The 16,156-nt window shown below is 32.7% G+C and overlaps 1 protein-coding gene across 13 annotated transcripts in view; it reads right to left on the minus strand.

Annotated features, from left to right (window-relative positions):
• Positions 1-13,166, minus strand: part of LOC144451998 (rap guanine nucleotide exchange factor 2-like) — a 53,417-nt gene extending 40,251 nt beyond the window's left edge. For all 13 annotated transcript variants that reach the window (XM_078142963.1, XM_078142971.1, XM_078142966.1 and 10 more), the window contains exons 1-2: positions 12,979-13,166; positions 293-368 (exon numbers count right to left, since the gene is read on the minus strand). In XM_078142963.1, coding sequence (XP_077999089.1) covers positions 293-368; positions 12,979-13,076 — 174 coding nt within the window. In that variant the 5' untranslated portion in view covers positions 13,077-13,166. The remainder of the gene's footprint in view (positions 1-292; positions 369-12,978) is intronic.
• Between the last annotated feature and the right edge of the window lie 2,990 nt (positions 13,167-16,156).

Genomic DNA, 16,156 nt, shown 5'->3' on the forward strand with positions numbered 1-16,156 from the left:
ATCTCAAGTTGGTCAATATCCCTTTAATTATCTACAGTGATGTTTATTGTTCATCGTGTCAGAAATTTTAACTCAGAAAATATTATCAGAAAGGTAATCTTTCTCAATGACAAACGTTGAAGCACGTTTAAAACACTGTTCAAACATTTCAGATTCCGCCCTACACTATGTGACAGTGTGGATTCTCACAACAGTCTTGTACGGTCACAAAATATCCATTTCCTTTCACTTTGCACTGTTTAAAATAAAATTCAAAGTACTAGCTCTGGTTATGAGAACTGTTTGTACTTACCACGAGCATCTCAGATGGCTCTAGAATCAGGCATTCGCTTCCTCTTCGGCCACTCCCTGATGTGCGTTTTCCAAAACTGCAAAGCAGAGGAGAAAGAACCCAAGATAAATTGAAATATCATGTCTTGACTGAAAACCGATCCAACACAGCAAAAGCACATTAGATTATAACCAAGTAGTTGTCTGCACATCACGTTCTGTTCTCCTACATCTACATGTACATTGTAACTACATATTCCCACGAGTTTAACTCTAACTACAATTCATGAATAACAAAAATCAGAATTTTCCGTACTACGTTACCTGTACAAAAGCATGGATATACCTTCCAATGATATAATATCATTGCCTTTTTAAAAAAAAAGAAGCTATCATCCCACACATGAATTATTAACTGCATCACTACTTCCATATATTGATTTCGATATCACTCTTAGCATGACCTCCTTGCTATAAATGCCCTTACAGGTAAATTGAATTGGGTAATATCGTCGACAACTACCATGTGGTTTTTTACGTGTGTGACTCGCAACTTGCTGACGTAAATGCAGTCCTTAAACACCTAGTAACATTTCAGAAAACATATATGTATACTTACTAACATTCTGTGAGAAATTGAACAATGTTCATATCCAACTGGCAAAGAAAATTGGATTATTGACGGACTCACTATTTTTAAACACAGCAGTATTGAATCGATGTATTCACGATATCCTATATTTATCAATGGCTATCAAACTGTGGTGTGAAAGCATCTCCTTTCAGCTATAAGAGAAAGCCTTGTACCTTGTTACTTCTAACATCTGGGTCTGACAACCGAGGATTTTTTTTTCTTTCGAGGAGCACAAGAGAAGACTACATCTAATTAGGTTATTCTTCTGTTGATAGACAATCTATTTTCTGTCGTAATAAGACAGTCACCGTCGTTTCATATGATCTGCCCTCAACGTAATTACAGAGTTTGAGTGTGACAGTTAAATTAACTACATAACACCGTGGAAAATGTAAGCGGTAATTCATTTCCAATTTAGAAAATATTGCATTCAAGGCAAACTCTGGCATCGATTCAGAACCATTCTGAATGGACATTGCTTCAATTATTTTGTACCTACATGTATATGAGTCGCTATAGAATACTAACAATGTAAGTTACAATTTTCATATAAATTATAGACCCTTATTTCCATTAAAATATTTTATATTTGGAAAACAAACGTCGAAATTAGATTTTGTTCCTGAATACAGCAAACAAGAATAATACCAATCATTTAAAAAAAATTATTTTAAAATTTTTTTCAAATTTAATTTTTTTAAAAATTGGATAAGAGATTGTATTTTGTTTAGATTTTAATATTTTAATATTTTAAGAAATTGTTATTGGTTGAATGAACATTATGTAATTTGATAAATATCTATATGTAAATAAACTTACAACTGTGTTTGTGTATTGTATGCAAATTAGCCAGTAGCTGCATTTAATTGGTCAGATAATGTGACACCTGGTGATCAGTTCTATTGTATGCAAATTAGCCAGTAGCTGCATTTAATTGGACAGATAATGTGACACCTGGTGATCAGTTGTATAGTATGCAAATTAGCCAGTAGCTGTGTTTAGTTGGCCGAATCAAATAATTCCTATAAGTTACTAGTATGCAAATTAGCCAGTAGCTGCATTTAATTGGTCAAACAAAGTGACTCCTGGTGATCAGTTGTACGCATTTCCTATTCAGAATCAAACGACCATTCCGATTAGAACCATACTGAATGTATGACTGTGTTCCAAGTTACAATGTTGTAATATATACATATATGTACATGTTATTATATCTTTACAGTACGCCATGTTGATAATCGAATAAGCCTTGCTATAATTGGATAAATTCAATAAGCCTTGATACAGTATACATTTATAAATAGATCAAATCTAGCTAAATATATTACAAAATGCAATCAATGACTTATCGTCTTGTATTTTCTATTTATACATGTTTGGACTGATTTCCTAAAATCAATTCTTAACAATTCACAGTTTCCCTTTTCTTTGCTTACAAGCGGCATGAACACTTAAAGCATATTTTTGTACAGCGATAATCCATACTGAAGAACTTCCGAGACAATTGCTTCTTTTTCCCAATATTCAATACATCTTTTTTCATATGGAATTGAGGCGTAAAACACTGCTCATTCTCACGTGCAAGAAACGTGCATGCTCAACAAAATTTTTTTTAAAGTGATATACTGTACTGTAGGACTTTTCAGACAAGTTTTTTCTCGATATTCTGTACATGTTTTCCATCTGGAATTAAACTGTTCGCTTGTTCTCTGCTTACATACAGTATGAATACTCAATACAGCAGTAAGCCATGCCATATTCAATGACTTTTCAAATTATACCATGCACGAGCCATTTAGAACAAAAAAATACGGAATATACACTCTGGTCGTTCTACGTCATGAAAGCGTGTGTCTACATCGCTGGTGCTGCTGTTTTCAAAATATGAGTCAAAACTTTCAAAATTGATGCGACTTTCCCCGAATTTTCTTTGATATTACTGGTGCTGGTATAATTATGTTATTCTCCATATTTTTCTTCATTCAGCCAGAAAATACTCATGACCTAAGGGTTGTCACTACTTGTCTAGAGACTCGTAGTGACAAAACACCCCTTAGGTCTCTCTTATATATATTCCTTGGCTGAACGTAGAAAAATATTGGCGAATAACACCTAAGTATTCTGTATTTCCGATGTTCTCCATTTCTGTACATGTTTTCTACAAGGAATGGTAATATAATACATTGTTAACGCATGTCCTTCTCTGCTTCTAGGTGACATGAATACCAAACAGATTTTTTGATATCCTAAAGCTTTCAACTTTTCCAAGAATTCAGTACATTGATACTTTGGATAAAGGTTCATGTGTTTATAATTCATAACATTGTTTTTATTATTCTTTGCTTTGGGCTGCTTTACTTAATTCTAGGTTTTTCATAACCCGACCTACCCTAAAATTCTTCTGTCTGGTGAAATTTAAAAAAAAAATGATGCCCTCTATGGCAGTATTTGAATAACATCATGCCAGGGATTGCCGGATGGCTACCTGACAAGTGCGTATTTGAGGAAAAAATTATCATTTATTGCTAAAATTTGGGAAAATTCAACTGGTTCAAAATTTCCTTCTGCCTTTAATTGGCATTTCTATGTTATTCAGACCACAATTATGAAATGATAGTATCATCGATATGTACTCATGATGCTGTGTACAACATTGGTTTCTCATTCATGCAGGTTGGAAATTGAACAATATTAATCGACTGCTACACTTTATTTTAGAAAAAGAACGACCTCCAATAACGATTTAGTGAAGTTACAAATTGGACATTTGCACCTACAGAATCGCTGATAATATATTTCATGATAATATATTTCAGTATCCAAAACTGTCACACTTGACACAATATATGTGAAAATAAATGATAATTTATATCATAATTTATGTTACCTGTAGTTGCAAATCAAACTTTTTACACCCAGTTGTAGATTTCAGTTTTCAGAAATACACAATGTTGTATATTATATGGAAATAAATATTTGTGCAACTTGTAGCTAGTTAACATAATTATTTAAGCTACAAGTATATAACAGTGCACTGTAAGCATTGATTTTACTGTTTTCTGTCGATATAAATCCAAAATATAAGGTTGGAGAGAACAGGTGCAGCGAATAAAATTCACAAAATACAAAAATAAATCTATCCCTGTTCCCGGGTCTTTTACCCCCCCCCCCCCCCCCCCCCTCCCCCCCATTATTTTCTAAATAAACCGGAAAGCTATATAACACCCCCCCCCCCCATTACTAGGTTCCTTGCCTCTACACAGTTACAACGAACGGAACCTGTTACAAACAGTAAAAGCACAAAACTGATTTGGATTTACAACACTTGACACAATACGATGTGTTGGAAGTACAGAGACTTATATCACATATTGATGTACATTTCATAAGAACAGTTTGTATGGCCTATTTACATAATAGTTCATGTTTACAAACAAATTAGTTCCCATGGCATTTCATGTACATATAAAGAGGCCATACAACTGTATTTATCAAACCATGAAATGTAATACAAACCTCTGCTGTTCCAACATGCTGTGCCAAGTGTTATTAATCCAATTAATTTGTTTACCTTCCTTATTTGTAAAAGATCCATTTGTCTACGGTCTGATGCCAGCAGTTGTATATGTATGCGTTTACAACAATAACATACTAGTAATTTATGAAAGTTGCATATTGAGCATTTTCATTCACTGCACAGTTTCCTCTTAGGCCTAAAAAAAATAATTGTTTGGTTCCAGTTACCCTACCCCACCTAGCTTTTCAATGCCGACCCTAAACTTTTATTTCTGCGTATTCAAGAAAAAAATAATAAAATCGCAAACACTGTAAAGTCTCATGAGAAATAGTGGATGCGGAAACTGACAATCAACTTAAAAAGACACTCTAAAACTATTCTTCCAATCTGTAATGGATGTACATCTGATAGGAAGAAATAAACAACACAGAGACCATCTGGAAAGCAACGGAAAACCTGAACTAGACACTCACACAGAAAAATAAAATAACATAAAATAAAAAATCTACCAACCCCACCTATTCTAAAATTGAGCGTAATCGGAACCACACAATTTTTTTTTGTTAGGCCATAGAGGTAAACTCCTGTTGCAAAATATACACAAACAAATATCTTTATCATCCTTCAGTACTACAAAACCATGTGAAAATTAAAAAAAAAAAAAAAATCACACTTATTATTATTTTAAATCAACCCACTGTTATACAAGTCTAGATACTTAGTTGAATACCTTAAATACAGTGTGATATTCAAATCAATGGTTGCTTGACCAAGACATTTGTAACCCAACACTCGATCACAGAAAGGTAGGAAAGAAACATTAATTCACTGACATGTGTACACACAGTGAAATACAATCTGAGTGAAGCTAAGATAATAGTGGAGAGATGATAAGTACTCTAGCCATGACTGAACTCTTACAGTCTTGTCGACATGTTACACAACATTGATGCGATGACAAGGTAGATTAGAACAGCACCTCATACGTCATGACACTACATAATCACAGTACAATCACTACAAGCCATCATATGTCACGACACTGTGTTATCACTGTATACGTTATACCCCAATCTACTGCATCTTGTTCAACTCATTTCAATTAAGTTACCTACGTATTACGATGTTAGTACATCTCACGACAAAATCTTCTTTTCCTGAACGTCTACTCCGAAGAATCTGTCGAGGCACGTCAAACACCTTGTTGTAATGTACTCGATCTCAGTACATTTCTTCTCAGAAATATCTAACGAGGTACACCACACACACGAAACGGTGAAATATACTCGAACGCAATTAGTTCACTTCAAGACAAAATCTCCTTGTTTTCAGTGTCTTCTCCGAGGAGGCACACCACATGAAACACCTGACTCTGTGTAATGTACATGGATTGACCGCCTAAACATAACCAGCGAGTCTACAACACGTAATGTAAAACCTGAAGTGCTATATTTAAAAGTCACCCAATCCAATTGCTCTTTAGCAAGCTATTTTTACTTAACCCTCCAGAAATCAAGGCAGAGCTGTACGAAATCCTTACGACATTATTACCAATTATGCACATTGGCCATGCAAATTAAACGGCCGAATGACAGCTTCTATAATTACTGTCAGTACGACATCAGAAAGTAATTTCCCTGAAGGGACTATTTGTGTATTATTATCATCAGCCAACACTTGTATTTGTAGTTAACATACGTTAAGGTAAAGATCAATGCTATTTGCAAACCCATAGCCCTCGGACTACATGTATCTTTTCTGGACAGTCCATATAACACTATGTTCGCTCTAGAAATTCCATTTTAGCCAAGATTTCAAAACAATGTTCATTTCTAAGGGGGGGGGGGGGGGGGGGTTTACAGGGTGGGTGGGGTTCTATTTTCCAAACATATTCATATAACACCTTGCAGGTATTTAGTTTGTTTTGCTTTCACTGAAGTGACTATCTGATCATGTACATAATACAATATATGATCTGTAGAAATACAAGCTAAGAATTAATTCAAGATAAAGACAGGTCAAATTCTTGCAATATAGCATATTTTATGTTAATGAGGCCATACTGAAATAAACACATGGTTATCTTTTCAAAATCAACATATACAATGTACATGTACATGTATTAAAATTAACATGTAGTTAGTTTTTTAGGCAATGCTGAAATTAACATGTAGCTATTTTTTCAGGTAATATTGAAATTAACATGTAGTTATTCTTTCAGGTAATACTGAAATTAACATGTAGTTATTTTTCAGGTAATATTGAAATTAACATTTAGTTATTTTTCAGGTAATATTGAAATTAACATGTAGTTATTTTTTCAGGTAATACTGAAATCAACGTGTAGTTATTTTTTTAAGGTAATATTGAAATTAACATGTAGTTATTTTTTCAGGTAATATTGAAATTAACATGTAGTTATTTTTTCAGATAATACTGAAATCAAGTTATTTTTTCATGTATTATTGAAATTAACATGTAGTTATTTTTTTAAGGTAATATTGAAATTAACATGTAGTTATTTTTTCAGGTAATATTGAAATTAACATGTAGTTATTTTTTCAGGTAATATTGAAATTAACATGTAGTTATTTTTTCAGGTAATATTGAAATTAACATGTAGTTATTTTTTCAGATAATACTGAAATCAAGTTATTTTTTCATGTATTATTGAAATTAACATGTAGTTATTTTTTCATGTGATACTGAAATTAACATGTAGTTATTTTTTCAGGAAATATTGAAATTAACATTTAGTTATTTTTTTTAGGTAATATTGAAATTAACATGTAGTTATTTTTTCAGGTAATATTGAAATTAACATGTAGTTATTTTTTCAGGAAATATTGAAATTAACATGTAGTTATTCTTTCAGGTAATATTGAAATTAACATGTAGCTATTTTTTCAGGTAATATTGAAATTAACATGTAGTTATTTTTTCAGGTAATATTGAAATTAACATGTAGTTATTTTTTCAGGTAATATTGAAATTAACATGTAGCTATTTTTTCAGGTAATATTGAAATTAACATGTAGTTATTTTTTCAGGTAATATTGAAATTAACATGTAGTTATTTTTTCAAGTAATATTGAAATTAACATGTAGTTATTTTTTCAAGTAATATTGAAATTAACATGTAGTTATTTTTTCAGGTAATATTGAAATTAACATGTAGTTATTTTTTCAAGTAATATTGAAATTAACATGTAGTTATTTTTTCAGGTAATATTGAAATTAACATGTAGCTATTTTTTCAGGTAATATTGAAATTAACATGTAGCTATTTTTTCAGGTAATATTGAAATTAACATGTACATGCAGTTATTTTTTCAGGTAATGCTGAAATTAACATGTAGTTATTTTTTCACACATTATTGAAATTAACATGTACATGTTATTTTTTCAGATAATATTGAAATTAACATGTAGTTATTTTTTCAGATAATATTGAAATTAACATGTAGTTATTTTTTCAGATAATATTGAAATTAACATGTAGCTATTTTTTCAGGTGATACTGAAATCAACAGTTATTTGTTCTGGTAATACTGAAATCAAAACATACTTATATCTTTTCTTCTGGTTGAAAGGTTTTGGTGTTAAATGAGACTAACAGTTATAAAATTTATTAATACTCAAAACCACATAATTCTGTAATTTTAGTATTGTTATCAAAAAGGCAGAGATTTTATAGTACAAATATTAACATTTCACAAACACTACATTATGGTGTATTTATCTGGAACTGACACAAAATTTATATCTGGAACACAGTACAGAGTTAAAATCTAAATTCCCTTCCTGTCTCATTCATCTGCATGTCTTGTCCATCTGTGTTAATACCACAGGTACATGTAGGTCTCGAAAGTATCAAAATGTTAAACTCATTAATACCGCAGGAACACGTAGGTCTAGAAAGTACCAAAATGTCAAAATCATTAATGCCACAGGTACATGTAGGTCTAGAAAGTATCAAATGTCACACTCATTAATACCACAGGTACATGTACTATGTAGGTCTAGAAAATACCAACATGTCAAAATCATTAATGCCACAGGTACATGTAGGTTTAGAAAGTACCAAAATGTCAAAAGCATTAATGCCACAGGAACACGTAGGTCTAGAATGTACGAAAATGTCAAATTCATTAATACCACAGGTACATGTAGGTCCACAAAGCTTTTCGTCCAAATCACTCAGATGTCATCAGGGTAATGATTGATTCATACGAAAGCTACGTAGTCACATATTATAATCAAATGCTAATCATATTCATATAACCTTTGACCTATTTACATCAAGGATGGCCACTTGAGGGTGCTATTTCCAGGAACGAACTCTCAATGTACTTATTTTGGTGCATATAAAAATTTTAGCAGAATGACAATTTTTCACATTTTGGCTATTTCTTTTTGGCAGATAAACAATTTGTTTTATGACAATGTACAAATAATCACAATACTTTTGTGAGTAATTTTATTTTCATTTGAAATAAATCTTTTAATGCATATGATAATTCAGAATTTACCTATAGATACAAATGATTCCATTTTAGCACTAGGTTATTTCTGGTGCAATAAAAAAAGTCAGGCTAAAATACATAAATTCACAGTATATTAATATTTACTTTAAAAATTACACAATAAAAGTTGATTTATCATAACTGTAACACCTATTATATTTTCCCATATGGTGTACGAGAAAGTCAGAAAGCTTGACTCTCATTTAGGGACAGGTAGAAATAGTATAATGCAATATAAATCATTGACGCATGAACAAGTTTCGTACTGAATAGAAAGTGCAATAAAAACATTATCAGAGGATTTCCCCCAGCACTTATAGTTCATTGTGGCAGACAGTCACACTGTTATCATAAATTGTCGTGGGTAATAAAAACTCAGCTGTCAATTGCCCACCTCTATATCAACTTTCCTCTGGCAAAGTGAAAGCACGTAATTCATTGCGTTTTGTTAGAAACTGCGGGTTTATCTATTTCCGTGTATAAATTTGTTCGAACATAAATCAAACAAAATACTGTGGGTGAATTTTTTTCACTTTGACTAATTTTTTTTTAAGTCTGTTAAAATCTATCTCAGTTCCAGAACATTCTCGGTACCTGTAATAACATTTCACCTTACGCTACAGGATCAAAATAGAACAAGAAGTTTGACTTATTCTCACATACGTCAAGAGTAAAACGTGTAGTCCATAGAACGGGGGAAAGTTATGGTGTCGGCCAAGAAATTGAATGATCGTTAATATTAATGACAGGTCGGTAAAATTCTCTTTCATGAACGGAAAATTCCACTAGGGTTCCTAACAAAAATAACGATACATTGTAACATACAGGAATCCAGTCTTCAGTTTAGATAGATACGAACTAAATCTATTCTTCAAAGTGGTAGATTACACAAGTGGGTGATAGCGGTTCCTCTGCAGTACTACATCTAATCACCCTGTGATCAAGATAGTGTAAACATTGGAAGTCCCAAAACAGCACTACAAGTTCATGGAACTCTAAATAAACTAGTTTTCGGAGATGCCACCTCCCTAATGAGATTGTAATTAAACCAACATCCATTCAAAAGCTTATCACTGTTGGAGCAACATGTTGCGACAATAGTTTTAGTTTGTGTCTATCTTAAAGCAATTCGACGACTCAATAACTACCAGGGTTGTACATTATACAAGTTGTATCATAACGTTCTTCAAGAATCAATAAAAAATAACTCCTTTTTTCGTTTGTCTATATGTTGTATTGTATCTGTGTTTTTTGTATATGAGAGTGAATCCGACAATTAAGTTTTAATAACATTTACAATAATAAGGGGTCTCATCCAACTTTTCAGATTCAAGCCTCCTTAGCTTACTAAAAAAAATTCTTGGTTGAATAAAGAATAATATTGGACACAATTATGTAATCTAAAAAATACTGAGCCTTTTATCAAATCACTTTGAACTGTACGTGTAAGCAGTAATTAATTGTAAGACTTTCACTCAGTTTAAATATTACTTTTAAATATTACTTTTAAATATTACTTTTCACAAATATTGGTTAAAACGGACTTAAATTATGGTTTCTTGCAGTACTTGAATTCTTATGTGTATTCAAAAACAATGAATGGCAGTAATTTCGATTTATAGTTAAGAAAATTTACGGGTTTCCATGACAACAGACCTTGTGATAAACATCTAATCATGTTCTGTCTGGCGAAAGCTAACACCATCTGCGTCCTGAAACACAATTCGTTTCCATGACAACTCACCTTTCGACAGTAAAATAGCTTTCACGGCAACCAGACCTCGATTACAGATCATAACATCATTACAAGAGATTTTGTTATCGAAATCTCAGGCTGTGATCTTTGACGTGTATGTGTGCGGTGACACTAACGACTTTCTAATGGAGGACTGGACTGTTGCGATTTAATTGGATTTAACATTCATGGGATCAATGGCAGGTCATTTCTCAAGGTCAAGGTCAGAGACATTGATACCCGTGTTCTTATCTTACAGCGATATACTTGATGATACTTTCAATATGAAGACACAAGAGTATTGAAGAACAAATACGACTCATCACGGCTGACAACACTGCTGTCTCATAGCAGAAATAGATAGTCAGGAATTTCTTCTTCAGTCAGCAAATCAAATATTTGCTCAGAGTCAAGTCATCACAAACGAAGTCTTCAATATGCAGATGAACACAATAGTGACCCTTCTTAATATGGAAGTGCTCCACAAATTGGATTTGCTCTCAGTCAAGTACGAGCGTCGATCACAAACGAAATCTTGAGTATGTAAATGACGGCAGTGACCCTAACCCTTCATTAGACAGAGAGTAGTTTGTACATGACAAGATTGATGGAACACAGGATGATTACAGGCATACTAAGTAACAACTGAACTGCACAGTTTGCCATTTACGCTTGTCTGAATCTAAAACAGAACTTATTGAGTTTCCACTATGTCTGAGTACCTGCTTAATAATATGCATTACTCATCACCATTAAAACTTCATTTTACAAAAAAAAAAAAAAAAAAAAAAAAAAAAACCCACACACAAAAAACTGCCAGATCTAAGATACTTTCTTCCTCGTCTTCGGCAAACAACTATAGAAAACAGGTATTATATTATAATAGAACTATGAAGTTGGAAATTGAACTAGAATTTGTTATTTCTGCTCACCTGAATTTAAAACAGCAATTATCCAGTGCTTAGTAGACTGTACAACTTCCCTTTCATGTAAGTAGATATTTTTGCCATTAGAAAATTTTTTGATTTTACAGTCTTCAGCTAGTTCTCAAAGACTAATTTTTACTAAATACCGGAGTGATACATTGTGTTCATATACAAGAAGGTATTTTAATCACTACTTATTTTTTTGTGTTATTTTGTTTTCCAGCAAAATAAGTGCAAAGATGGGATAGAATTAGTCCATTTTATCACAAAAACAATTTCTAAAACGTGACGCAGTTCAGAGATTATAACACTCTTACAAGGATTCCAACAAACAGGTACAGAATGTATTACTGTTCCTGAGCCCTTTCTTGTGACAACTTATTCTAAGGAGATTACTGCAATTACTCCCCCTGTTTATCAGTGCTCCCGGTGAATAAAGTTTTACTCAGCTGTGTTCACCTCTCACAAAACAAAAACATTTCTTTTCAGGATTGTTCACTTTAAAAAAAAAAGAAGAAAAATGACAACCACATTTTTCCTTTCAAAATTACAAAACATGAGGGTAGCAATACAGCACTGCATTACTAGAAACATTTTTGTTGCTAATTACGACATCATGTTCCTATTTTTTCAAATCTTCTGTTTTACATCGATACTGAGTGAAACTTACTGAAAAGGCAAACATTTCCTTAGCCAAATATTATGGATGTAAACACAGTAAATACAAACATATATTTTTTCTTGCTTTCAATTTACATAGTAGGTTTATTTTAGTTTCCTGAGCTTTTAATCAAAATTTGTGACAAATGTATGTATACAGGGTCAAATTGGTAGAGAAAACTCCTTCAGTTCAATATCTGGATAATTAAAAATCCTGGTGGTGACAATTTGCATAAAATTTACATAAACATATAATTTACATGTCAGCAATTAGCATAAATATTACCAATAGTTAAAATAGAATTCTGAATGATTTTAGAAGTTGACTGGCAGTCATTTGGGGACAGCTTCAAGCAAAAATTGAAAAATTATTTTCATGTATTTATGATCGGAATAAATGTTGTACGACACTTAGAAAATGACCTTCATGGAAGCTTAACCTGTTCCGTACTAAAAGTTAAAACGACACGTCTTCATTTGTGTTTTTACGACACTTTTACATGGTGAATATTGATCACACTCAGCTAGTTCTGATCAAAAGGACACAAAAGGACACAGATTCCGCCACAAGAATTTATTACAAAATTTCATTCGTAAAATAAAGTCACTCAAGCCCATTATGTTTTCAGACATCTTAGTACTACTAACAGTCACCCAAACATGGCAGTAGAAAATTACTCGATTCAAAAAAATGTCACCCATACTCTTACCTTTTCATAATTATCTTTGGAGTATTCGGGAGAATCATTCTGGGCTGTAGAAATGCTAATTGTCCAAGGGAAGATGAACGTCGAATGGTAAAATCCATTCCTGAAAAACGTCAACTCACACACTTCTACACACTACATTTTGGTATATCAGTCTACAGTTTATGTTTTCTACGGCTACAAATTTCTAACTACTAGAGTTGACTGACCATGGAAGTACGTCTTTCTTTTGTTTGAAGTAAATGGAGGTTACATGACCCCTGCATTGTGTAGTCTCACACCCATGTTATTGAAAAACACAGATCTTTAGCAAATAGTAAAGCTCTTAGTGTCACCTGTTTTGTTGTGACATCATGTGGAACGCTGACTTCCTTTGTAACACTTACTACGTCACAGTGAGTTATGTACGTCATTCTAGCTTAATCACTAACTTTTCACATGAATTTAGACTATTTTCTACTTGTTTTGCCTAGTTGTGTTCTGGTACGTTCCCAGTAAAAACTTCCACTAAGCCGCTATGTAAAGATGTTCATCGAGTTGTAGAATAGTACAGGTAACACTATAGCTGTGTGTGTGTGTGTGTGTGTGTGTGTGTGTGTGTGTGTGTGTGTGTGTGTGTGTGTGTGTGTGTGTGTGTGTGTGTATGTATGTATGTATGTATGTATGTATGTATGTATGTATGTATGTATGTATGTATGTATGTGTGTGTGTGTGTGTGTATGTATGTATGTATGTATGTATGTATGTATGTACATGTATGTATGTATGTATGTATGTATGTATGTATGTATGTATGTATGTATGTATGTATGTATGTATGTATGTATGTATGTATGTATGTAAGTACACATATCTGTGTATTGCATTTGTTCCCAACATAGAGAAATCCGTTTGTTGTTACATATCAGTTTTCTAACCGACAGCTTATAACTGAAGGGCAATATTAAAGTAGAAAATTGTTTGCAAGGGACAACAAACCATATTGACACTACACGATACACAAGACATGTTTGTACCAGATACCGGATTCTCATCTCATCAAAGTGGTAAATTTTGACAAAAAATGAAATCATGTTCAATGTCCAAGAAACTAAGAATTTCAGTCTTTCCATCTCTGTTAACAGGTTAGTATAGAATACTAAAATATGTTTGAATCAGCAGGAATAAATAAGAAACTTACTGGAAAACATCTCAGAAGTCTGTGGAAAAATTATCCATAGAATTCTCACCTTTCTGGAGTTATCCAAAGTTTTGATTCAAAAGTTGCAGACATTTTCCTTTACTTTACGTGACCACTCAACGATATGAAAGCAAATCACAACTGACTGTCACTTTCACGCTAATCTTCCACTTTTCGTCTGACGATCATTTTCAACCTCTGGGGTAGAATTAGTCCATTTTTCACAAAAACAATTTCCAAAACGTGACACAGTTCAGAGATTGTAACACTTTTGGAGGACATTCTCGATGGCATCTAGCACTTAAACTCTAACATTCACTGAGACGAAATGCCAAGTTTTGACGACATCTAATTATGCCAAATAAAACCTTGGAGATTGTATTATTGTCTTTGAAGGTCTAGAAACCATTCACAATGTTATTTATGGACAATCAACTTTAGTATTACCAACACAAGGCATTTGGAACTATTCTCATGCAAATTACAACTGTGTTATGCTATGTTAAAGTTCACTGCAATTAACCGGTATGTTTTGTTTGGGTAACAGTTATAACATAACATGGACACAACATAACATCACAACATAACATAACATGACAACATAACATAACATGACATGACACAATACATGTAACATAACATAATAGAACACAATGCCAAAAAATACAACGCAACACAATGTAAAACAGCATAGCACAACACATCACAAAACATAACAACACAACACATAGCAACGACACAACACACAGGTCAGCACCAAACAATACTATGCATAGCAATTACACAACACAACACAACACAACACAACACAACACAACACAACACAACACAACACAACACAACACTCCACAGCACATCACAGCACCACACCACAACATAGTAAAACACAACACAATGCAATGCAACACAACACAACACAACACAACACAACACAACACAACACAACACAACACAACACAACACAACACAAAATACAACCAAACACAAAGAAAACGTCTCAAGTACAAATCTCATTTAGAAATCTACCCATTTCACCAAACCACTCTATACAATGAAAAGTGAACACTGTGACAGCAAAGTTTACATACCAAAAATAAACGACCTGTCCATTCCATTACATCTATCGATAAGTACATGTAACTATGAAATGCATTATAATTCCATATTGGCAATGATATCATTATGTTCTCATTAGCATAGTAATTGAATTTTCATGTTTTTCATTAATCATAGTTCGTTTTTTTCCAAGTCCCTGGAGAAAAGGTCCTGACTAAGCTGTCATAGTAAAAATAGCTTATATCACTTTGTTGCTCACGATTCGTAAAGTGTTAGTATTAATTCTTGATGTAATGCAAATTAAGTCGTGTAATCTCCTCAATTTTGACGTAAGACCAGTTAATTATCTTTCATCTGGATTTGTCTTGATACAATTTGTTATAATCCCCAGAAAAGGGAAGATTTAAAAACATTGTAATTCTCGGGCTTATTTTCGACTTATGATGTTATTATTACTGTCTGGAACATGTTGCCTAGTGATGACAGTCTAGTTTACATAAGGACATCAAGAAAGTCTAATAATATACAGTATTGTCAACAAAGTGTGTATAATCACTAAGTTGTCTTGTCTTAAAGCTGCCCTACTTGCAACATTTAAAAAAAATTATTTGATAGATATCACTAATTCTAAATATCGAACACAGTTTTGAATCACGTGTGGATAAACATATTTGTACAGCTGTACACATAATATGGTACAATACTGCCAATCAAAATTATTTTAAGGTCCGCACCCTAAAATCAGCACCCAAACGTGATCACAATTTCAACCTGTTACTGTAATACTTGAGGATGACATCGATTTCTAACAACATGTACAATTGTCTAATTATCTGGATTTTAATAATTTTCAGTGAATATTGTTGGTCAAGTGATAAAAATTATAATATCCAGCAAGTTTATCTTTATAATTATCAAATTATGTAATGTGTCACTTTACCATAT

The sequence above is a fragment of the Glandiceps talaboti genome, chromosome 22, assembly GCF_964340395.1.
Source record: "Glandiceps talaboti chromosome 22, keGlaTala1.1, whole genome shotgun sequence".
NCBI lineage: Eukaryota > Metazoa > Hemichordata > Enteropneusta > Spengelidae > Glandiceps > Glandiceps talaboti.